This window comes from Haliotis rufescens, unplaced genomic scaffold (assembly GCF_023055435.1).
Source record: "Haliotis rufescens isolate VD_foot unplaced genomic scaffold, xgHalRufe1.0.p SCAF_7, whole genome shotgun sequence".
Taxonomy (NCBI): Eukaryota; Metazoa; Mollusca; class Gastropoda; order Lepetellida; family Haliotidae; genus Haliotis; species Haliotis rufescens.
In genome coordinates this window covers 7,724,506-7,750,468 of record NW_025964361.1, presented here as the reverse complement: position 1 = coordinate 7,750,468, position 25,963 = coordinate 7,724,506, and the positions used below count along the sequence as shown (strand labels likewise).

The 25,963-nt window shown below is 40.6% G+C and overlaps 2 protein-coding genes and 1 long non-coding RNA gene across 4 annotated transcripts; 1 reads left to right on the top strand and 2 right to left on the bottom strand.

The window, feature by feature from the left end:
• Positions 1–855: 855 nt before the first annotated feature.
• LOC124144517 lies at positions 856–4,174 on the bottom strand. Its single transcript, XM_046513962.2, has 3 exons — positions 4,090–4,174; positions 3,727–3,807; positions 856–1,511 (listed from the first exon to the last, which is right to left on the bottom strand). The coding sequence occupies exons 1-3, from the start codon at positions 4,118–4,120 to the stop codon at positions 1,225–1,227; spliced, it is 399 nt and encodes a 132-aa protein (XP_046369918.2). The 5' UTR covers positions 4,121–4,174; the 3' UTR covers positions 856–1,224.
• Positions 4,175–10,981: 6,807 nt separating this feature from the next.
• Positions 10,982–16,281, top strand: LOC124144471 (postacrosomal sheath WW domain-binding protein-like). 2 transcript variants are annotated; one of them, XR_006862418.2, is made up of 4 exons: positions 10,982–11,025; positions 12,450–12,543; positions 14,431–14,579; positions 15,281–16,281. XR_006862418.2 is itself a non-coding variant. In XM_046513884.2 (3 exons), exons 1-3 carry the CDS (start codon positions 12,440–12,442, stop codon positions 15,535–15,537), a joined length of 510 nt encoding a protein of 169 aa, XP_046369840.2. In that variant the 5' UTR covers positions 12,359–12,439; the 3' UTR covers positions 15,538–16,281. The 2 variants fall into 2 exon arrangements, 1 of the variants encoding a protein (XP_046369840.2); XM_046513884.2 differs by lacking the exon at positions 10,982–11,025 and having other exon boundaries at positions 12,359–12,543.
• Positions 16,282–16,725: 444 nt separating this feature from the next.
• On the bottom strand, positions 16,726–25,256 carry LOC124144518. The gene is made up of 4 exons (XR_006862424.2): positions 25,170–25,256; positions 21,360–21,444; positions 20,319–20,470; positions 16,726–18,015 (listed from the first exon to the last, which is right to left on the bottom strand). It is a non-coding gene; the product is annotated as an uncharacterized LOC124144518 (long non-coding RNA).
• Between the last annotated feature and the right edge of the window lie 707 nt (positions 25,257–25,963).

The following is a 25,963-nucleotide window of genomic DNA, read 5'->3' as shown; positions in this document are numbered from 1 at the left end:
CAGTGCTCGTGGGTTTCACCGAAGTGGTAAGCGTCTGATACCTGCATCACTTTGATCGTGTTTGTGTTTACGTTAGAAAACTAGACATGTGATGTTATATAGGCCCTCTACGACTTAAAGAAAAATAAGGGTTAGTCACACAAAGGGAAGCAACGACATTTCAGCGGTGCAACATATAAAATAATGGTTTAGTCCAGGCCCTCACTCAATCTCTACTTTGCAAACCTAACCATAGTTCGCTGTGAAGAGTTGCTTCCCTTAGACGTGACAGGGTCTGCTGATCGCGGAGAATGAATGAATGGAGAGTGCTTCTTTGGAATATCTCAACATCAAAATATACAGCTGTAAACAAATAATGTGCTTTGACTTAACTGGATATTAATCCATGTTGTCTACGGAACTATGTACACCGCAGATACACGCATACTACCTACATATCTATATATTATCTTACTTCATATTATCTACAGACGGTCACATTATACACGATCATGTTATGTTCCCCAGAACATAGTGCATGTATGTTGAACGTATCACAAATATAATAAACAGTCCCTCATAAGGTTTTTCCTTTTGCGCAGTCTGATCTCCTTATCAAATAATTTTACAATACATTATGGTTGGCGATGAAATTAAAACTAGAATTACAATGTTCAAATCATATTTAAAAGTGGGGAGCACGGGTGGCCCAGTCGTCTAAGGCGCCGCGATTCGCTGTGCAGAGTTGCGTCCCTTGGGCACGCCAGTAACCTATGATTGTGGGTTCGAATCCCGGTTCGCCCCGATTATGTTTCTAGGTTTGTCACGCCATACCCGTGCTCGTGGGTTTCACCGAAGTGGTAAACATCTGAGACCTGCATCGCTTGGGGCTTTCCTCCCACATTAAGCTGACACGCAGCGATATAACTGGAATATTGTTAAAAGCGGCGTTAAACCCATCTCACTCACTCACTATTTAAAAGGGATAAATTACGTGAATACACGACTCTAGAAAAAAATAACAACTTCTGTCAGCTATAAAAGGTTTCCTCTATTCATGTTCTGTCAACTTCTAATGCCTATCTGACTGTAAATTACCTGGCGTAAAATCTGATTTTTCATTGAATCGTCAAAGGGTTACTTCCCTTCCTACACTGGCCAACTTTTCAGGAAACCGTATTCTAGATTCCAAAGCCCTCTGTTCATGAAATGGTTTTGTCCACACACTGATTGTGTATCTGTGCACTAGTCAGTGTTATGATAGTATGTACTTGATACAGCATGGTGTGGTGGCGGAGCGACACTGTAGTTGGAATACGGCTGGGTGTAGCCCGCTGGTCGATGAGCTGTCATTGTGTGCGGTTGGTAAGCCACGGGGTTTTGAATCTGCCCTGTGATTGGTTGGTAGATCCCCGTACATGTCGGACGGTATGGTCCCTGGGGGTGGCCAGTGTTGTTTTGTTGGTACGCCAGGTATGTCCCTAAGGATGGCGCTGATGGCGGGTGATGACGTATCCCTGCTGGTTGATGACCTCCAATATATAAAACATACAAGTTCTAAACAACAAAGTGGACGTTTTAGAGTGAGTGAGTTGGGTTTAACGCCGCTTTTAACAATATTCCAGTTATTTCACGGCGTGTCAGCTTCATGTGGGAGGAAAGCCCGAAGTGATGCAGGTCTCAGACGTTTATCACTTCGGGGAAACCCACTAGCACGGGTATGGTGCTGACAAACCTAGAAACATAATCGGGGTGAACCGGGATTCGAACCCACAATCATAGGTTTCTGGCGCGCCCAAGGGACGCAACTCTGCACAGCGAATCGCGGCGACTTAGACGACTGGGACACCCGTTCCCCCGGACGTTTTAGAAACAAATACAGTGAAACCTCGGACAACCCGCCGATCGACCGATTACTGTTGTATACTTAACATATAAACTGCGGGGCACAAGAAAGTATACACCCATGTTTGACGCAGGCTAAAATCAAACAAGAAATGGTTATTCGAAGGTGGTGTATTTGATACGGGTATCACTGTTTTGTTTTGGACCTTACGTTTTGCTTTGTTGCTGAGAATGTTTGCAGTCCAGTGACGCTTTGGTCAAATCCAATTTTCAAGTGTAAAAATACTTTTGTAATTCGGTTCACATTTGTATTCATGGGGACTCCTTATTGGCAATGCTTCTCAAATAGGGAATTTTCTTAATTTGGACAAGTTTAGTTTCGTGTGACACAGTCCGGTTTAAAGGGGTTTCGCTATATTAATTCTTTCTATGACGTCATTCATTCAATTTGACCAAAGCTTCAGAAACTGAAACTTAAAAGGTAATGTGCCTTTATTTTTTGTTTTGCAAACAATATTACATATGGAACATATTATTGGTAGCTGCTTTTACAAGGCAAATTACATGTTATAAGCAACTTTTAATTTTAAATTACATGTAGTTTCTAATTTGTGGGCGCATATAAGGTTAGCGGAAGTAATAGCATGTTCAAATATGCCGGAGTTTCACAACCATCATTTGACGCGTGAGATCTCCCCATTGTTTATCCATATGAAAGTAAATATAGACCTTTGTAGAAGGATAAAATATCTTTGTTCATCATCCGTACAAGGAATTAAAATATATTATAATAGAATGACCTCAAGATGTTAGAAACTGAGAGAAATCTCAATTTTTCATTGACTGAACTTGGCAACAAGTCTGTTTACCAAGGACGTTAAACTCTAAACTGAATCGGTTTCCATTTCAGTATGACAAACTATCGATAATATCAGTGAAAAGAAGAAATGAATTTCAAATGTTATGTTTATGAATCCATGAGGATTGCTTCCAATCTATCTTGTCACCAGGACACTTGTTTATTCTTGAGTGTCTAATCTATTTATAAATTTTATAATTTTGTGCCAAATATATGTAAATTAGAGACTGTTGTTTAATGCCGTTCCTTTAAAGTCGGCTTGTACACTATTGAGTTTGTGACAAAAAATTGATTGTAAACACGAGCAACGTTTGCTTGTAACGTCGAAGACCCGGGTTCGATTCCCGACATGGGTACAATGTGTGAAGCCCATTTTTGGTGTCCCCCGCCGTGAAATTGCTGGAATATTGCTAAAAGCGGCGTAAAACCATACTCACTCACTCACGAGCAACGTCTAAATTCGACCATATATATAATCAACCAGATCTCAACTAGTCCTCATTTTAGCCGTGTCGTACGAACCATATGGGTGATTAACGGTGATATAAATAAAAATGTCATGGATTCAAGTGAGTGAGTGAGTGAGTTGGGTTTAACGCCGCTTTTAACAATATTCCAGTTATATCACGGCGTGTCAGCTTAATGTGGGAGGAAAGCCCAAAGTGATGCAGGTCTCAGACGTTTACCACTTCGGTGAAACCCACGAGCACGGGTATGGTGCTGACAAACCTAGAAACATAATCGGGGCGAAACGAGATTCGAACCCACAATCATAGGTTTCTGGCGTGTCCAAGGGACGCAACTCTGCACAGCGAATCGCGGCGCCTTAGACGACTGGGCCACCCATGCCCCCCATGGATTCAAGGACAAGACAAACATGTAAAGTGGCACGAGAACACTTGGTGATGGAGTTATATCGGAGGTGGAGACAGGGTTTAATGTAACGCTTGCACTGACAAGATAGTACGACCGATTACATTGTGGGTCCCCACCCCCCAGGGGGGTGGGGGTTTGGGGTGGATTTTCGGTAGTCGTATACATACATGTGTCTGGTACTGCCTCGTACCCGTGATGACGTTGGTAGCAGCCTATGCAGACAGTGATGATGATTATGATCACTAGACCTGAAAGATTGGAAGGAGAAATTGAAGAACTAAGATATTTCGAATTTTGATTTGAGCTTTTGAGTTCTATTGCAGCTGGTATTGCGCAGATCTAAAAGACTGAATAATGAGTATTGTTAAGTGACATATATATAAATTACTACACTTTTGATTTGAGGAAAACTTTTCATGACGCTTGTGAAGTCCGCGTCCACAACCGTTGCAGCGATGCCATCGGGAGGTATCACGCGCCGGGAAGGAGCCTATCTCATTAAAATCATATCTTAGCGGCTGTTTACTCACCTATAACGAACATACACAGTATAATTTCCATTGTAGCTTTACATTTACAATGTACAACGACCTTGACAACGAGTCCAACGCGTCTATTTCCTGCTTTAAAATAGGACAAAGTTGCCTCCCCTGATAAAAATACTGATAATCCCTTTCGGTTTCTCTATGTCATCACGACTGTGTCACTTTGTGAACTAACACAATTAGTTTCGTCTCGCATTTACAGGACACAATATTTTTAATGTCTATTTATTATGAAAATATAGAGTAAGCAATGCTTGAGGTTATTCCAGGTGTATGAATCAGAGGTGAGTTGGAACTGTTTACTTTGCTTGTTGTCCGACGCGGTACTCATCAATATTCCAGCTATATGATTTGTTTGTTTGATGCTTAACGCCGCACTCAGCAATATCCAACTATATGACGGCGGTCTGTGATTAATAGAGTATGGACCAGACAATCCAGTGATTGACACCATGAGCATCAATCCACGCAATTGGGATCGATGACATGCATCAACCAAGTTAGCGAGCCTGATCACCCGACCCCATGAGACGCCTCTTACAATAACCACAGTCTACTTTTACGGCAAGCATGGGTTCCTGAAGACCTATTCTACCCCGGATCTTCACGGGTCTCCAGCAATATGACGTCGGCTTGTACACAATCGAGGCTGGACCAGACAATCCAGTGGTTGACATCATGAGCATCGATATACACAATTGGGATATGACGACATGCATCAACCAAGTCAGTCGCCTCTTACGACAAACACGCGTTGCTGAAGACCAATTCTTACCCGGATCTTCACGGGGGCGGTCACATGTAGACGACAGCCATACTCAGTACCACTATTCACCATGTCGGCTACAGTACTCGTCTTTCTTGTTTCTGCGTTAATAGCAGGTAAGTAAACACTGTCTACCACGTGTCTGTCTACATATTGGTAATTATTAGTTATTTTTTCTCAGACATGTTATTTCTTTAGCAGACACGTGGCAGGTTCGTCGTTTCCGATAATTCGTAGATTTAATTTCGCTTCCATTTTATTCAATGTTAGGAAGCGCGCGTACTGTTTCTTTAGTCTACAACAGTTTATGTTTAAAGATACAATGACATGTAGACAGTCTGTGTTCAGTGAACTCATCCGGTTTAACAATTTCAAGATAAAGGAATTCAGGATTTCCAGTCTAACGAGGGGCGGTCAGGTAGCCTAGTGGTTAAAGCGTTCGCTCGCCAGGCCAAAGACCCGGGATCGATTCATCACGTTATGAATACACCGTGTGAAGCCCATTTCTGGTGTTCCCCACCGTGATATTGCTTGAATTTTGCTATAAACGCCGTAAAACCATACTCACTCAAGCTACTCTTACGAGTTACATTCCCAAGTACGTAATAGTTTTAAAAACAACACAAAACAAACCGTTAATATTTACATATATTGTCTCAGAAGCTGAGGTCAGTACACGAGTGTTCAGTCAGTGAGCAGGATATGCGGTCTTGTGTTGGGTCCCGTGTAGATAAGGGCCTGTGTCGGCCGATATCAAGACAATGTCACAGATCTGTTTCCCAGAAATTCGATAGGCATTTAAATGCAAGATCTAGATCTGGATCTGGATAAGAAATATTTTAGAAATAAGTGTTGATGGTCGAGGTTTTTGTCCCGAATAAAATTAATAAGTCAGGCGCGTGTCTATTTTTATAAAAACGCCATTTTCCCTTGTGCACAGGAATAAGGAAAACATTGAAACTCATAATTAGAAAATGTAGAAGACTAGTATCGAGTTATTGAAGTTGTTATTGTCAAAGGGAGGCACAGCGACTTGTGGCACCTTAAGGATGTGTAATAAAAATAAAAATTAGTCATACTTGAAGTCATATTTCCTTCCATAAAATGTTCTGGATATATTGGGGTATTCAACATAATGTAGTGTATATAATATTCTAGGATAATACCAGGACAAACACGTTCAGCAGTTAAACACAATCCTAAACGTGTTCAGATTTTAAACACGATTCTTAGATATCTGAAAGCGTGAAACTATTATGGTACAAGGAACGCGGGTATGCTTGGTTCAGGACGCGAGTAATAGACTTCCCTCTAACCGAGAACCTTGGGTAATCATTACTCTACTGCCCCCTGTCATATATTGTTTGTTGGTTGGTTGGTTAACGCCGCGCTCAGCAATATTCCAGCCATCTGACGGAGGTCTGTACACTACTATCGCATCCTCGGAATGGTCTTTCTAGAAGATAACAAACCTACAGTCTGTCTGGCTTCAAATGGCTTTACATTTATGAAGGTCTAGTAACTGTTGCTTTGGTCGAATCTGCCGGTTTGAAAGGTGTACACATAAAGTTGTTATTCCCGCCAAACACCAGGTAGATGTTCCTGTTCCTATCTCTTGGAACAGACGATGTGCTATCCTTCTGCTTGAGCCTGTGTCCGCACTTTCCAAAACACAAGGTGCTAGATGTCTTGCAGAGCGACAAAACCCTTTCCATATCCAATAGAAATATCTGCATAAAGTAGAGTCGGTTGTACGATTCCGACTATATCATGAGCTAAAAGGGCAGGCTAAAAAGGATGTGTATGTGAGACTTCTAAACCCAACAGATAAAGGTGTCAACTTAAACACTAAAGGAGTACTTGCAACCACTTCAGAAGTTGACACGTCCTCCATATCAGTTCTCTCAGACATTCCTGACACTGACCCTAGGTCCTCTACATCCAACATGGCAAAACAGGTCAATGCATACTCAGGCCATTCACCCAACCAACACTCTGGTCTTTCACCCATCCAATGCTCAGGTTATTGATCCAACAGACCCTCGGATCATTCATTCAACCCACACTCAGGTCACTCTTCAATAAAATCTCAAGCTGTTCATCCAACATGTCACATCAGTGCAACTGTGATGGTATCCTTTATCATTTTCATCAATCAAAGTTAAGAGGATTCAAAAACAATCGCCCCTCTGTCATTACACAGCTTGTTGTGCCTCTTCCTCTCCGCAAAGAACTTCTTTATGCCTGTCATGATTTGGTGGATGTCATCTTGGAAAGGACTCCACTCGGCAAACCCTCTTTGCCAAATATGGGCATGTATCAAGATTTATCATCCAAAACTGGCTCCCACAGGAGATATCGCTTGGGTGAGATTGCATCAAAATGCTTTGCAGACCATTGTGACGTCATTGGTAACCATGACATCACAATCAAATGACATGACTAATGGCTCTGCTACTGAAGCTGTTAGCAATACTTTTTTACACTTAAGACACTGCTTATTACTTTCTACAAACTGAAAAAGTTGGAAGAATGATGATGGATGATAAATAAAGTGATATCTGTCAGCGATCTAAGCATCCGATCAATGCAAAGCCAGCCCCAATGGTCCCATTGCCATGGTCACACGTTCTCCCGCCTTCACATTGACATCCCGGAAACCAAGGCAAACTACAAATATGTTCTATTGATTGTCGATTCTTTCTCACGTTGGGCAAAAGGTTTCCCGATGCGTACCCAGGAAGCCAGTGAGGCTGCTTCTATTCTTTTCAATGACGTGATTATTTGGTTTGGTGCACCTCGCACTCTTCTCTTTGACATAGGTAGGCAGTTAACATCAAAGCTTGTAAATGCACTCTGTGAGCTCCTTGATATCAAACACTACTATACATCAAGTTATCATCCTCAGACAAATGGCATGTGTGAGGGAAGGAACAGCACTATCCTACTTTCCAACCCAAGGGTGAACTGCTGAGAATCACCTTAACACATTTCAAATTTACCAAATCCATAGCCAAAGACAACATGCAGATGAGTCAGGAAATCAATAAAGAATAACAGATTTGACACCTAAGGTTCCTTCCTTCTCAGTTGGTGACAAGGTCCTGTTAACTGACCCAACAGCCCCGAAAGGTCTCTCTTCCAAATTGTCAAGCAAATGGGCAGGTCCTTTCACAACCATTGATTTAGGTCAAAATCACACATTCAAACTACAACATTCACACTCGGCCAAAGTCCACAAATCCCTCGTTCATGCCAACAGGTTGAACACATACACCGAAAGAACCGACAATCCACCCAATGCCCAAGTTCCAGAGGTAGAGCAAGTGACTAGATGTCTATCCCAAGACCCTCGGACAATACATAACCCTGAAGATGACATACTCCCAGTACCCTCACAATCAAACATCCCCGATTCTGACATCCCATATTCAAAACCCACTCCCTCTACCTGTTGACATCCAGCAAAGTCAAACATTTCCTGTTGATGACATCCTTCGCTGCGAAATCATCAGACCTTGGAAACAGTGTCAGATCAAATGGACTGGATTTTCCCAAACCACCAGGGAAGCTGTATCTAACTTCAGTCCTTATCTTCGCAAAGATTAAAAAAAAAACATGACAAATCCTAGCACTAAAACACAAACCTATGTTTTTTAAATAGTTCAAGGCATATCTCGATCTCCTCAGTCTCTAAAAAATATGTCATTTTGTTCCTTAGATAATGTTTGACCAACCCCTCTACAGTTACATAGTTTTTGTGTTATTTAAGTGCTAGGGTTTGCATTTATTACCCCAGGACATTTTGCATCTCTAAGTCATCTTATCTTATTGGTTTCCATTGATTTCGTTTTCCTAAGGGTCTGCATGGAGTATTATGCTACTTTGGCTACTGGTTGTTTTCGCTCATCCTATCACGTGTTCGAGTCCAATCCAACGTCTTAATTATGGAGTCATCTACCAGCCAACGTCCAAAGTTCACTTTGCCACAAAGTTTTGGGTCCACACCTACGAGGTCAATCTCTCAACAGTTCCAAGTATTCAATCAACTTGAAGAACTAAAGTTAGGTATTCACGACCTAGCCAAAACTAAATTGTCACCACTTCTGATCCTACCCCAGATCTTACAACAGACTGTACACCACATTGCATTTTTTTTCTCTCAAGAGTACCCAAGCTTCAACAGTCTGCAAACAGCCCCCAATTATTATTATTATGATAATGCTAATGCTACATTTATCATTACCCGTGCAAAATCACATGTTTACATTTCAGTAAAATTCCATTGTCTTCCATGACCCAGCCATATCAACTATACAAAGTGATACCTCTGCCCTTGCACATCAAGGACACGTCCTTACAAACTTTTAGATATTCCAGATGGCATTGTAATCTCTAAAGACCATCATCACTATGTTAAACTTTCCAGTTCTACTATAGGCTCTTGCTCTGGTGATAACTTATTACTTCAGTGTCCTTTTCGTATTGCTGTCCATTCTACAGCCATGCTTTCATGCTCTTGCCTTGTTTCAAAAGATCAAATCTTCTGAAAAGGCTCTCTGTGATTTTCGTTATATAACCAGACCCATGTTCTCGTCGACAGGATTCCCTTTCTGAAGCTTGCTCGCAAAGGTGTCCATCATATGGTTACTTGTTGTCCCTTTAGTGTCATAGAAATTCCTTGTTACTGCTCTTAATCAACTTCAGCATTCTTCTACCCAGCAGCCTTTTCATCTTGTAACAATTCTCCAGGGGACATTTCTAAACTTTTCCCTGTCAATCAAGGTTTATTTCAATATTTCTTTGATTCATCTGTTCTCTCAACAATTACCTGGAAATGCAACATTTCAAAAAGCTCTTAATTTTTCTATTCCAAATAAAGCCCATCTTAGTCTCAAGCGTGTTGCAGAGAGTGCCAAGAAGGATCAAACTGTGCTTCGAACAATAGTGGAACTACTACTTGATTGGTATATTTCTGTTGAGTCATCATGGCTGGATACAAAATTTCTGCCATGACTGCTAGTACTATCTCTGGTATAATATTTGTTTTTGGCACGTTGGATGTTCTACAAAATTCGTACCCTTTCTGCTGCCTTTATGTTGTTCACCCGGGCTGCCCCGGTTAAAGGTGTGTTACCTCCAGACCTCGGTTATATTGCCGCAACTACTCCTAGTTCAGGTTTATCTAGCTTTGTGTTAAGGGATCTCCGACTCTTTGCACTTCGTATTGGAACATTCAGCCACCTTACACTATTGCCCACCTTTGAATCTCTGGTTATTTCTTCCCTACCCTTTCCGTCGACTAGCCAGGTTTCACTGTTACGAACAAGTTTAATACAACCTTTTAGTGCATACATTCTTCAAGTCGACAAAAGCTATTATCAAGTCCTTGATCAGCCAAACATGTTCCAGTCAATTTAGTGTGTGGGCAATGCATCTGAGCAATACATTATATTGTGCATCATGTTACCATTTATGTATTTGATGTTTGATCTATTTTGGCGTTCATTTCTTTGTCGTTTTGTATAGTTGCATAGTTCATAATTCCTAAATATATCATATTTTCTTCTATTTTTTTTATAAATAATTTTGACTTTATAAAATAAGACTAAACAACATATTTGGTGCATATTACTCAATAGTGTGTGTACTAACGTGTATCTTAGTCGGTGTTGATATACGCCAGCCTTCTTTCCCAAGTTTTAGTTGATAATCATTATGTGTTAAGCGTTAAGAATAAGACTACGTGAATGTTCCGTCCGAAGTCTATATCAGTCAGTGTTGATATACGCCTTCCTTCATTCCCAAGTTTTATGTTGATAAGCGTTGGTGTTAAGCGTTAAGACTACATGTCCAGAGAGAGAAGAAAACATTACTCTATGAAAACACGCTCTCCGAGAAACTGTGTATTTTTTATTCATTCCTGCATACTCGTGTCTTTCATCACTGCGAGGTAATCTCTAAATTCTTATTGTCAGCTCGTTAGATGAGCAACATTGTGTAAGTATTGTTTAAATAAGGGATAATTGAACACGCGGCCATATCATGACCACTATGAGCATCGGTGGTATAAATAACGGTCTTTATTCCGGCTTCACTGATGAGATACACCTAGTGACTGGCCATCAACAGATGCTTCTCTTGGTTATTTTAAGGTAAGACATATTCACTTGATATATTGTATGTTCTTAAAATTTTCCAGTTTTCTATTGCATTCTATATTGTTAGTTGATTTGAATATAATCAATATTTTAAATTAGCCATTACTGATGTAATACGCAAGTGGATTTACTATTATAGTTAGGTTAGACCATGTAGCAGTAGAAATAATATTACAATATATTGTCTATCAGAATGGTATAAAATATAATATAATAACTTTTAGACAAGTTCTGCAAATTAAAGTTACTTATTATCGGGCTCGTGGAAGAAATCCGTCCTTGTGTGAGTGTTGGAAATTTTATATATTATTGCATGAATGCAATGAGAGTGTATGTAAATGAAAGTATCTTTAAATATTTATGTGTGTTCAAATTCAAATACTACCCTTGATTTAATTAATGTTTAAACAATGTACTTATTGAGCTAGTATCTATACTGTACACGCAAAATCGATGAGCGCACATAACACTTGTTCTTTTATTCAGTTGCTCATTTTTTGCTGCATGTTCGGTATTGTTCGGTATACATTTCACCCGTTGAATGACATGCCGTTCGGCATATGATTATTGGTAATTAACGATAGTTTAGATATAAAAGATGTGGTCATATTTTTCAACCAGCAGACTGATATTTTATATCAATATTTGTATACTATTAGTATTCGGTTTAAGTTGTATTCGGTGAGGGATTAAAATAAAGCTTATTACGTCCTTCATAAATATCAAAGATCATGTAAGAATGTTTTAGTAATTGGTAACACGTGTATTATGTGTCTTACTGAAGAGTGAGTGAGTGAGTGAGTATGGTTTTACGCCGCTTTTAGCAATATTCCAGCAATATCACGGCGGGGGACACCAGAAATGGGCTTCACACATTGTACCCATGTCGGGAATCGAACCCGGGTCTTCGGCGTGACGAGCGAACGCTTTAAACACTAGGCTACCCGACCGCCCCTGTCTTACTGAAGAGTTATCCTTTATATTTGCAATACATTGTACTCAGTTGCGCTACATCACGTGTATTTTATTTTCAAACAAATGCAGTTATTGTCAGTAAGGTTTATGCAGTAACTGTTAATTCATAATTCATAATTTTAATTGTCAATATTGTACTTTCGTTTATGTTTCATTGTGATATGTAAATGTATGATGAGTTACACGGAATAAAGTCTGACCACTAACAGATGCTTTTCTTGGTTATTTTAACATGTACGGTCCCAAGATAATTCCCCTATAAATTCTAGGTATTATAATCAGCCTAGATCAAACATAAACCTTAACAGTTATCATACCGCTTATAATTATAAAGTTTATTATACTACTGAATATAATCGTTAATTTTTACATGTTTCATATTTGGAGGACGTCGATGTCGAGAGGTTAAACAAATAATTAATTTCACACATCTATGTTTCCAGGTGCTGATGCAAGAACGTGTTTACGAGGCTATCTTAACTGTTTATTTGGTTGCTGCACTGACGGTTACTTCATCTACTGTTGCCTTAGCAACGGGTAAGTGTCTGATGTAGGAAATATCCCAGCTATAAAACAACGACATGGAAATAATCGAGTCTGGGCCGGTCAAACCAGTGTTTAATATTACCAAGGAAATTATACAAAGACAGACAGACTACCTGATATTATTAACAACGTTTTCCGCTATCGGGTTAACGAGTCGGACCACCCGATCCATTTAGTTGTAACCCCTTATTTCCGAGTTAGAATTGGTCTTCAGCAACCCTAATTTCCGAGTTAGAATTGGTCTTCGGCAACCTATCCTTGACTATTGGGGTCGGGTGGTAAGGCTCGTCGACTTGGTTCATGATCATGCTTGTCATTGTATCCCAATTGCGTTGATCGATGCTCAAGTTGTCAATCCTATGATTGTCTCACCCAAGCTCGATTATTTACAGACCGCCGTCATATAGCTGGAACATTGCTGAGAGCGTGTTACACAACAAACAAACATTTAGTCGTCTCTTACGAACAGCACAGATTGTTACGAGGTGATATCCAAACTGAAACCAAAACATCGATTCGTACAGAAATAAATTGTGAAATATCTGAAATGAATAATTAACAGGTGATATTAAAACACATATTAGTTTAACAATCACAAAAAGCAAAACAATGGGACAAATAAGTAAACCACAACAATTAGGCACATGTCAGTGAACCCAAGAATGTCCAGACTTAATACACTGTCGAATTCAAGTCTTTGAAAGGCATTTAGAAGTGACACACATAAGGAAGCGAATTTATGGATGACAACTTCTTTATTATGAGGAACACAACAAATACTCCGAATCGCTGTGTTCCTCATAACAATGACGGGCGGTCGGGTAGCCTAGTGGTTAAAGCGTTGGCTCGTCACGCCGAAGACCCGGGTTCGATTCCCGACATGGGTACAATGTGTGAAGCCCATTTCTGGTGTCCCCCGCCGTGATATTGCTGGAATATTGCTAAAAGCGGCGTAAAACCATACTCACTCACTCATAACAATGAAGTTGACATCCATAAATTCTCTTCCTTCCTGTCGAATGTATTTCAAGTGGCACGTGTCCCGTTCCTGAATCCGGAAACGGTGTTGCAATTAGGATGTCAGATAGTTATCCTGTTCGCATTGGGCAAGTACTGAAGCAAGTCAGGTCGAAAAAGGCCTCGTCTTGCTCTCATAGAGAATATAGAAACTGATACAATCTATAACTCGAATAATTTTGGAGTATTCTGGTTGCCGCTGACCGCTTAAATCCGACCACATTAACCCTAGATATTTTACGAGCGCTTCATTCATTAGCTGCCACTTATAATAAGCCTGTCCCATGACAAGGTGAGTACATCTACCCCGAAATCCCCACGGGGCTCTGACTGTAATGAGGGTGAGTCTCAAGCATAATGACATGAGTCCTGCCAGTAATATTGACACCAAGACCATTTACTGTGGCTTGTACGTAATCAAATCGCGGGATTCGAGTGTTTTTTTCGTCGCTGTGTGCGTGCATTATGATGACGACATGTAAAATACTGAAATTCTAAATATGGATGATAACATGAACAGCGATCCTCGCCGGCTCCTACGAATGTTTAAATGAGATCGATGCTCATGATATCAGTCGCTGGATTGTCTGCTCGAGACCGCTGTCATATAGCTGGAATATTGCTTAGTGCGGCGTTAAACAACAAACAAACAAACAAATCTTAGTTCCCCCGCCTCTTAATTGATGGAATCGTGCTGTCTTGTTGTAGGATGATTGTCTTCCTGTTTTGGTCTAGGATTGTTTCAGAACGAATCAGCATGTTCCTTAATTCAAACGACAGACATTTTGATGAATGGTGGTCGTTTCATTTGTTGTTCCTTATGATTTTAACAATTTCACCATCCGTTTATGTTGTGTCCAGTGCTGGCATCGGTATCATCATTGGCGTGATAGTCATGGTCATCTCCACCTGCGTCATCTCTATCGGTGTACGACGTCATCGTGGACGGCAGAGGAGCATGGCTGTTGGGCAACAAGCCAGCAACATCCCGGGGACGACAGTGACGCAACGTAAGTAAACCATATCTTAATAATAAACACAAGCTCAGTAAACATCGGCATGTCATAACACATCTTCAGGTATTAGCGTCTCTGTTAATCCATACGGGACCCGTGAAGTCCGGGGAGACCAGGGCCCACTTGCACTAAGCGATCTTAGCACTAAGATGATCGTAACGCCCATACTTTAACATAGTCCTAGCGCTAAGATCGCTTTGTGCAAGTGGGCCCTGGTCTTTAGCAACCCCGCTTGGTGTTAAAGGTGACCATACTTGTCGTAAGAGGCGACTAACGGGATCGGTTTGTCAGGCTCATTATGTCCTTTTCACTGGGGATTGTCCGCCGTCATATATATAGTTGGAATATTGCTGAGTGCGGCATTAAACAACAAACGGCCATACGGAACCTTTCAAAGAATTCTGATCTTACAGACCCTGATACAAATATATATCAAATACAGCCCATGCAAGTCTATAATGTTTGGCAAGTCTAGATCACTGCAGTATCTGAAAATGATTTTTATTTTTATTAAGATAACTGAACAACTGTTTTTTTTCTGTACGATATGTTCATTTCAGAGACTAGATGTTAGTCTAAGAATTATGGGTGCAGATTAATATAACAGATATGACCGAAAAAGTGCATATTACGAATTAATAAGGTTGAAGTGTGTACAAATTTTGTTAATCAGTTTTACGTTATATATATTCCAGTTCAAACGGCATCTTCTCAGCCAAGTACCAGTGGATATGGACAACCAAACAGTGGTTATGGACAACCAAACACAGGATATGGACAACCTAACACAGGATATGGACAACCAAACACAGGATATGGACAACCAAACACAGGATATGGACAACCAAACACAGGATATGCACAGCCAAACACAGGATATGGACAACCGAACCCTGGATGTGGACAACCGACCATGACCCATGCAACAGCCCCTCCACCCTACGACGGTTAATTGAGTGCTTAATGGAATCACACTCTATGTGGTTTCACAGTGAATGAAAAAAAATAACTCCAGTTTAAAGTGAGTGAGTGAGAATGGTTGTACACCGCTTTTAGCAATATTCCAGCAATATCACGGCGGGGGACACCAGAAATGGGCTTCACACATTGTACCCATGTCGGGAATCGAACCCGGTTCTTCGGCGTGACGCGCGAACGCTTTAACCACTAGGCTACCCGACCGCCCCCATAGACAATGTCCAAAAACATCTAAAGTGTGGTAGTAGGTTGTAAGGTCAAGGATGTAGTGACGGCGAACAATAATGAAATGGTCTATCACCTTGATGGCAGAGAACTGGCATATGGCAATAAAGGGAATGGGTGGATAGAATGAGGTGTTTAAACATTATTGAAGGGATATTGTTTTTGTATTGGAATTGATATTATATATCATATATCATATATAAGGGAGGACGGGTTGTTCTGGCGACTGAGGTACCGATGTTGCGTCCCCGGGTTTGTTTGGAAGTTTATGGGTTTGAATTCCATAATCACATTAATTATCATCGTTGGTTTGTTAGCACAAGGGTGTGACTAAAGCGGTAGTCTAACACCTACACCACTTTGGGGTTTCCCCAACATAAAGCTGATACGCCGTGTTATACGGCGTTAACTGAAATACGAATCAATGCGGTGTAAACCCTAGTCACTATGGAACTTCTTTGAGAGGCATTTAGAAGTTGGAGTACTAAGTAAGGATAAGACATATGTATGAACAGCTTCTTTATTACAATTAGGAGCAATGTTTCGGTGTAGGTTCTAACACCGTTATGAAGCAAGTGATGTACAGAGTTGTTGTTGCATTAAGTGTTTAAGAGGTCGCCTTCTGCCTACATACAGGTAGCAGGCAGTATTTATACAGAAGACGGGCGGTCGGGTAGCCTAGTGGTTAAAGCGTTCGCTCGCCACGCCGAAAACCCAGGTTCGATTCCCGACATGGGTACAATGTGTGAAGCCCATTGCTGGTGTCCCCCGCCGTGATATTGCTGGAATATTGCTAAAAGCGGCGTAAAACCATACTCACTCACCCACTATTGACTTTAAGTGCTACCAATAGCAATATATCGATATTTCGATTCATCGAGACACCCCTACTATTTATGTAAATGGACTGAACCACTTTTGTTTGACTTATTTTTGCTGAGTGACAATCGTCATGATAAAAGTTAGAATTAGTTTGTCAATATATGTTGCCGAATCAAGTCATGGCTTGTACTGTTGCAGATCCCTGTATAAATTGTTATACAGCAGAGTAGATATCAGATATAGTTACACTGGAGTGGAGAAGCCTGTTATGTACACAAAAGGGTAGTAAACATATTGACCGGCCCAATCAGTAATATAATCAAAAGGGTGAAGTTAGTTTTTAAACAAAAGGATTATGACTGATTGGGGATTGGATTGATGGTACGCCGGGGGTATGTAAAGCCTTGGTCACGGTTGATTGACGTTTGGAGTCTTTTGATGTTGATGGCTTCTTGTAGCTTTCTGATTTTGAAGTCTTTGAGGTTGGTGGTGAGGGCTTTGACTTTATCCCACTGGATGCTGTGGCTTGGGTTGTCACGGATATGGTCTGAGTCATCTTGGGAAACTGAGCTTTGAAAAATATGTAGTTGTATTGTAAAGCGTTTTCAGAGACTGGATAGGTGCACTTTGGTGTACTTCGTCCATTGAACATTATGAGTTATTTTGTTCTATTTAATAAAGTAAATTTGAGAATAAATTGATATATTGTTATATTACTTTGTTTGAATTTATTACCCAAAGGCAGCGTTAGAAACAGGCCACTTATTCTTATGAATATGGTAAGGGATTTTTGCTATTTTATTATTTCCTAGATGGATTTACGCTTGTTGGATTGGTTCGAGGCTGTTGACTTGCTGAAAAGCACGCGAACCCAAAGACCACAGTATAGAGCCGTGAGAGCTGCTGGTTACGGGCAAATGGAAGCTAATTGGGCAAGATGAAGATGATTGCTAATCACCAATCAGGGCTAATTAACTGCTGGCTCTCCTTGTTGAGTTTCAACCTCTACCTTATTACTTTTGTTTTTACATGTACATATATATGCTCTTCGCATCCTAGCATTCATTCACCGGTGGAAGGACTAAGCATATACTCCCATGGTCAATAGTTTGCTGGTCCTCTATAAAAGCACGAGTGCGCATTCATCACCAACATGGTTTTCTTTATGGAGTTCCCCTAACTCTAACCCTTTTCTTTATCTTCACAGGTTGGTGGTTTCATCTTTGCGTGCAGCAAGCATACTTAGAGTCGCCGAAATTAATTCGGTTGTAAAAATCAGATCCTTTATGAACTTCTTTCTTCTGAGTGAATGGGTTTGGTATTTGTGCCAGTATTGCAGTAAAATGTACGTGCTTGCTTTAGGAGAAATCCAAAGTGATAAAGGTCGCAGCGCAGTGGTTTCAACCTGAAATAAGAAACAGCGGCTAATATTTCATGTAAAGCTGTGTGTCATGTGTTAATGAGATATCAGGAATACTAAATACTACTTGTGAGAATAGCTCTTAGATCAAAATATGGACACATTGTTTGAAAATCAGCCTATAATCTTTCTCAACCATGTGATGTTTATGCGAAACAATACAAACTTGATTATCTACAAAATATATAAAAACATACCATGACAATATTATTTCAAAGAGTTAATATTTTCCCGTACTCTTGACACAAATTATGCTTTAATATTCCCGCATCATTTGATTAAGCGTAACAGCACCGAAAACTGCATTCGCAATGTGAAACTACCGTTATAAATTCAATATGTCCTTTTTTAACTCTCATAGGGACACGGTGTCGTCTAAGGCGCCGCAATTCCCTTTGCAGAGTTCCGTCCCTTAGTCTCTTGTTCGAATACCAGTTTGCCCTGGTTATTAAAAAATAAATAAGTTTTGGGAGCACCATACTCGTGCTCATGGGTTTTACTTAAAGTGCTAACGACAAGTACGCGTGGGCCTAGTCTAACAAGGGTATCATGGGGTTCTGCAACGTCGTGACCAGTTGTTCTCGTGGCCATCTTGGGGGTAATATGCTCTTCGTCATTGACGTCATTTTGCATCGTTCTCAATATAGTTCTCCGGCACTTAAGTAATGCTTTCGGCTTTATAATTCTGAACGAAAACGACTTTTTGCACACGTCGGATATAGAAACCCATTCTATATATGCTTACAGATATCCAAACCACGTGTTGGCTGTGTTTCTTTGTTTGTTTGTTGTTTAACGCCGCATTTAGCAATATTCCAGCTATATGACAGAAGTCTGTAAATAATCGAGTCTGAACCAGACAATCTAGTGATTGACATCATGACCCGTTCACGCAATTGGGACACGATGGCATGCATCAACCAAGTCAGCGAGCCTGACCACCCGATTCCCTTAGTCGCTTCTTACGACAAGCATAGTCGCCTTTTACGGCAAGCATGGGTTGCTGAAGACCTGTTCTACCCCGGATCTTCACGGGTCGCTTGGGCTGAGAGGTCGCCCAGTTGTAGCACAGTGGTTATAGCGGACGTCCGTTATACAGAAGATCCAGGTTTGATTACCACACATATGGTGCAGACAAATCAAGGGATTCGAACTGATAACTGAACCTTATAAAATATAGGTTGGCCTGAAGAGGAGGACAAAATTATGTCTGTTTGTTGTTTAACGCCACACTCATCAATATTCCAGCTATATGACAGAGGTCTGTAAATAATCGAGTCTGGACGAGACAATCTAGTAATTGACTTACTAGGCAATTGGGATACGATGGCATGCATCAACCAAGTCAGCGAGCCTGACCACCCGATCCCCTTAGTCGCTTATTACGACAAGCATAGTCGCCTTTTACGGCAAGCATGGGTTGTAGAGGACCTGTTCTACTCCGGATCCTCATGGGTCACAAAAGTATGTAATAGAAGGAAATTAAACACTGATGAACACATGGAAACATGATCTCAAGATTCAAATACATAAATTGAATGTTAAAAAAATGTGTATGTACATGTAGCGGCCATAAAATTTCCGAGTCCCGAGTTTCCACGGACCTTCTGATCCGAGGTCGGACGCCTTGTCCACACGACCAAAGAGGTTAACCCCGTCAGCAAGCTGACAAGGTAAGGATGTCATCTGTAGGATGACTCCACGCCCTGCTACATACTCTCCCGTCAACAGAAGGCACGTCCCGGGCCGCATAGTAGGGTACTGAGGCTTATTTTGCTCAAATTTAATATGAACGTGCTCAGCCCCACGTTGGGCGCCAATGAAGCGGTCATAAAATTTCCGAGTCCCGTGATGGGATTCGTACCACGGACCTTTTCTGATCAGAGGTCGGACGCCTTGTCCACATGACCAAAGAGGTTAACCCCGTCAGCAAGCTGACAAGGTAAGGATGTCATCTGTAGGATGACTCCACGCCCTGCTACATACGCATTCTATTATGATAAATATTCTGAACCCATTCACCACCACAGCAGTTTCGTTCCGGAAGTGACGTCGCCACCTTCATCTCTAACTTCACAAAAAATTTCTCTCGCTCACGGGACTAACTTGATTGGTTGGTTATATTTAGCGTCGTGCCGATCGATTCGGGCCCAAATTCAGCTATGGTAGCGAATTAATCCTGGGTATATATCGTAAAAGAATATATCGGTAATATGATATATAACATCCTGTATAATTGAGGACGGTGGTGATATTGCTGGACTAGTCCTATAAGCAACAATACTTACTCACTTACTCCAGTGTGTCCCCATGGTACACATATTATATCTTAGAGAAGGATGCTCTTGGGGAGTGTTGGCAGTGTCTAGATATACAGGCAGAGACGAGGCATAAAACAACGAGGGAAGCGACCGAGCCAGAGACTCCGACGAGAACCCACCTAGAAAGAAAAGGATAACATTTGTGGGATCGATGTCATGCATCAACCAAGCCAGCGTCATCTTGGGGGTAATATGCTCTTCGTCATTGACGTCATTTTGCATCGTTCTCAATATAGTTCTTCGGCACTTAAGTAATGCTTTCGGTTTTATTATTCTGAACGAAAACGACTTTTTGCACAAGTTGGATATGGAAACCCATTCTTTATATGCTTACAGATATCCAGACCACGTGTTGGCTGTGTTTCTTTGTTTGTTTGTTGTTTAACGCCGCATTTAGCAATATTCCAGCTATAAGACGGCGGTCTGTAAATAATCGAGTCTGGACCAGACAATCTAGTGGTTGACATCTTGAGCATCGATCCACGCAAGTGGGATCGATGACATGCATCAACCAAGTCAGCGAGCCTGACCACACGAACCCGTTTGTCGCCTCTCACGACAAGCATAGTCGCCTTTTACGGCAAGCATGGGTTTCTGGAGACCTATTCTACCCCGGATCTTCAGTGCCCGAGACATCACATACCATGACACCGTTGATGAAGGCGCGGCAATTATTATGAGTATGATACACAAGACATCTAGACTCACGTAACAAATGGTAGTTGATACATCTTTGAAATCAGTGTTCAAAGCAAAAATATTTACATACATTTTTACATGATGTTGTATGCGTGATCTGAAGCGTACTTTTGAAGCAATTAAACACCATCAAATAAACAACAGTTCTCACATAAACATATCTTTGTCAAAGATAACCTCCAAAATCTAGAGCACCACGTCCAATGGTCGGGTCCCCCTGTTTGCAAAACAAGACACTGATTTCATTATCTAAAATGTTTTAAACACGCATGATGTAATTATTGATGCGGATGATTTTAAAGTTCTTACTGCATACGGATACAACAGCTGCCATCGTCGCGGCAACATCCCTGACAATCTGGCGATGATCCATTACACTTGTCTGCCTTTAAATCTACAACATGACTGAGTGAGTCGGGCTTTACGCAGATCTGAGCTTTAATTCAGCAATGGCAACGCAAGGTAAACCAGAAATAGGTTTAACTCATTATACCCGTGTGGGGAATCGAACAAGTGCCTTGAGCCTTTCAGGCGTAGACTTTAGCCACAAGGCTACCCGACAGACCCACACCGTCCAAAATAGCTTTGTTTTGACTTGGACATGCGCTCAAGGGCTTAAGTACATGCAGACACACATGAATATGTCATGACCTGAACATACACTCAAGGGTTAAAGTAGATACAGACACACATATGACCTGAACATACACTCAAGGGTTAAAGTAGATACAGACACACATAAGACCTGAACATACACTCAAGGGTTAAAGTAGATACAGACACACATAAGACCTGAACATACACTCAAGGGTTAAAGAAGATACAGACACACATAAGACCTGAACATGCACTCAAGGGTTAAAGTACACGCAGACACACATAAGACCTGAACATACACTCAAGGGTTAAAGTAGATACAGACACACATAAGACCTGAACATACACTCAAGGGTTAAAGTAGATACAGACACACATAAGACCTGAATATACATTCAAGGGTTAAAGTAGATACAGACACACATATGACCTGAATATACACTCAAAGGTTAAAGTAGATACAGACACACATAAGACGTGAACATACACTCAAGGGTTAAAGTAGATACAGACACACATAAGACCTGAACATACACTCAAGGGTTAAAGTACATGCAGACACACATTAGACCTGAACATACACTCAGGGGTTAAAGTAGATACAGACACACATAAGACCTGAACATACACTCAAGGGTTAAAGTAAATACAGACACACATAAGACCTGAACATACACTCAAGGGTTAAAGTACATGCAGACACACATAAGGCCTGAACATAAACCCAAGGGTTAAAGTAGATACAGACACACATAAGACCTGAACATACACTCAAGGGTTAAAGTAGATACAGACACACATAAGACCTGAACATACACTCAAGGGTTAAAAAAGATACAGACACACATAAGACCTGAACATACACTCAAGGGTTAAAGTAGACACAGACACACATAAGACCTGAACATACACTCAAGAGTTCAAGTAGACACAGACACACATAAGACCTGAACATACACTCAAGGGTTAAAGTAGATACAGACACACTTAAGACGTGAACATACACTCAAGGGTTAAAGTAGATACAGACACACATAAGACCTGAACATACACTCAAGAGTTAAAGTAGACACAGACGCACATAAGACCTGAACATACACTCAAGGGTTAAAGTAGATACAGACACACATAGGACGTGATCATACACTCAAGGGTTAAAGTACATGCAGACACACATAAGACGTGAACATACACTCAAGGGTTAAAGTAGATACAGACACACATAAGACCTGAACATACACTCAAGGGTTAAAGTAGATACAGACACACATAAGACCTGAACATACACTCAAGGGTTAAAGTAGATGCAGACACACATGATACCTGAACATACACTCAAGGGTTAAAGTAGATACAGACACACATAAGACCTGAACATACACTCAAGGGTTAAAGTACATACAGACACACATGAGACCTGAACATACACTCAAGGGTTAAAGTAGATACAGACACACAAAAGACCTGAACATGCACTCAAGGGTTAAAGTAGATACAGACACACATAAGACCTGAACATACACTCAACGGTTAAAGTAGATACAGACACACGTAAGACCTGAACATACACTCAAGGGTTAAAGTAGATACAGACACACATAAGACCTGAACATACACTCAAGGGTTAAAGTAGATACAGACACACTTAAGACGTGAACATACACTCAAGGGTTAAAGTAGATACAGACACACATAAGACCTGAACATACACTCAAGAGTTAAAGTAGACACAGACGCACATAAGACCTGAACATACACTCAAGGGTTAAAGTAGATACAGACACACATAAGACGTGATCATACACTCAAGGGTTAAAGTAGATACAGACACACATAAGACCTGAACATACACTCAAGGGTTAAAGTACATGCAGACACACATAAGACGTGAACATACACTCAAGAGTTAAAGTAGATACAGACACACATAAGACCTGAACATACACTCAAGGGTTAAAGTAGATACAGACACACATAAGACCTGAACATACACTCAAGGGTTAAAGTAGATACAGACACACATAAGACCTGAACATACACTCAACGGTTAAAGTAGATACAGACACACATAAGACCTGAACATACACTCAAGGGTTAAAGTACATACAGACACACATGAGACCTGAACATACACTCAAGGGTTAAAGTAGATACAGACACACAAAAGACCTGAACATGCACTCAAGGGTTAAAGTAGATACAGACACACATAAGACCTGAACATACACTCAACGGTTAAAGTAGATACAGACACACATGAGACCTGAACATACACTCAACGGTTAAAGTACACGCAGACACACATATGAACTGAACATACACTCAAGGGTTAAAGTACATGCAGACACACATAGCCATGCTATGACCTGAAAACACACTCTAAAGTACGCGAAAGTACACGCAGGCACGCACGTGACCTGAACATACACTCAATGGTTAAAGTACATGCTGACACACTTGACCATGCCATGACCTGAAAATACACTCAAGGCTTCAATTACATGCAGACACACATAACCATGCTATGACCTGAACGTCCACTCAAGGGTTAAAGTACATTCAGACACACATAACCATTGTAAATAATACATATGAAAATATATATCTAAAAGGACAAGTCAATTATTTTTCAGTATCTTCCCATCATGTTAAAACTTGGTTTAGTAGCAATGCTATTTTGGGAGTTGAATTTAACGTTTTCCGACCACCTACATTGAAGTTTATAGCCAAAATGTGTGCAAAGAAACAAATAATTAATAAAAGGCCTAACAATTGCTCGTTAAATGAGTGCAAATTACACATAGTATTGACGACCGGCGTAATATTCGATAATTGTGTACGAGGAAATGTATTAAGATTGGCATAAAACTAACTGACAACACACAATATATACCTAACAGTGGGAACACACGATCAAAAGCGTGAAGAGTTGTATTAATAGCCGACCCTTCAGTTGGTATTAAGCTGCTGGCTCAACAAGGGACTTTCATTGGTGTTTTAACATTCAGTGCGGAAAGCACTACTTCAATACAGCACTAAATTTGCCAGCCGAAAAGGAGCACCTCATTGGTGAAAACGGTGTCATATAAACCTAATCTGTAATATATATCTTACATTAGCTTATGATACAATACACCGCCTTCGTGGTCTAGTGGTAGACCGTCCGCCCGGAGAGCGGAAGGTCCGGGTTTCGAACCCGGACGCGTCGAACCAAAAGACGTTAAAAGATGGTACTTGTTGTTACTCTGCTTTGAGCAGATATTTCTTATGAATATGGAAAGTATTTTGAAACTTTTATTTATATTTAAATACATTCGAAAAGCACCAGTAACAAGAATACGATTTACCAAGGAATTATGAAATTAGTTTGTTATTCACTTTTTTAGACATAGCCCGCGTCTAGTCAACCTAGTCTTGTGTGGTCGTTATTTGTTTCCTAGAAGTGAATACAATAACTCCCGAATAACGCACTGATATCATCGATATATCATTTACTATCATAAGAATACATTTCATACCTACCCACTATTATGGCAAACAAGATGAGGATTACTCCTCGACCGGCCCCCATTCCTGGATATCACAGCAACTGAGAGCCTCGTGATGAACTTAACGCCCTAACTTCCTTATCCACACTGTTTATTCAGCTGAACTTGATCAATACAGGTCTCGTTTATCCGCCATGATTGCTTTTCCTGTGTTTGCAGAAATTAACTACTACTACTACTACTACTACTACTACTACTACTACTACTACTACTACTATGCTTGTCGTAAAAGGCGACTAACGGGATCGGGTGGTCAGGCTCGCTGACTTGGTTGATACATGTCATCGATCCAAATTGCGTGGATCGATGCTCATGATATCAATCACTGCATTGTTTGGTCCAGACTCGATTATTAACAGACCGCCGTCATATAGCTAAATATTGCTGAGTGCGGCGTTAAACAACAAACCAACCAACCACTACTACTACTACTACTACTGCTACAACTACTAATACTAATACTACTACTGCTACAAATACTAATACTAATACTAATACCACCACCACCACCACCACTACTACTACTACTGCTGCTCCTACTACTACTACTACTACTACTACTACTACTACTACTACTACTACTATTACCACCACAAACTGCTTCTTATAATAATAATTCTACTACCACTACAGCTATTATTACTACTACCAGTGCTACTACTACTACAACTACTAATATTAATATCACCACCACTACTACTACCACAACTACTACTACTACTGCTACTACTACTACTACAACCACCACAACCACTGCTTCTTATAATA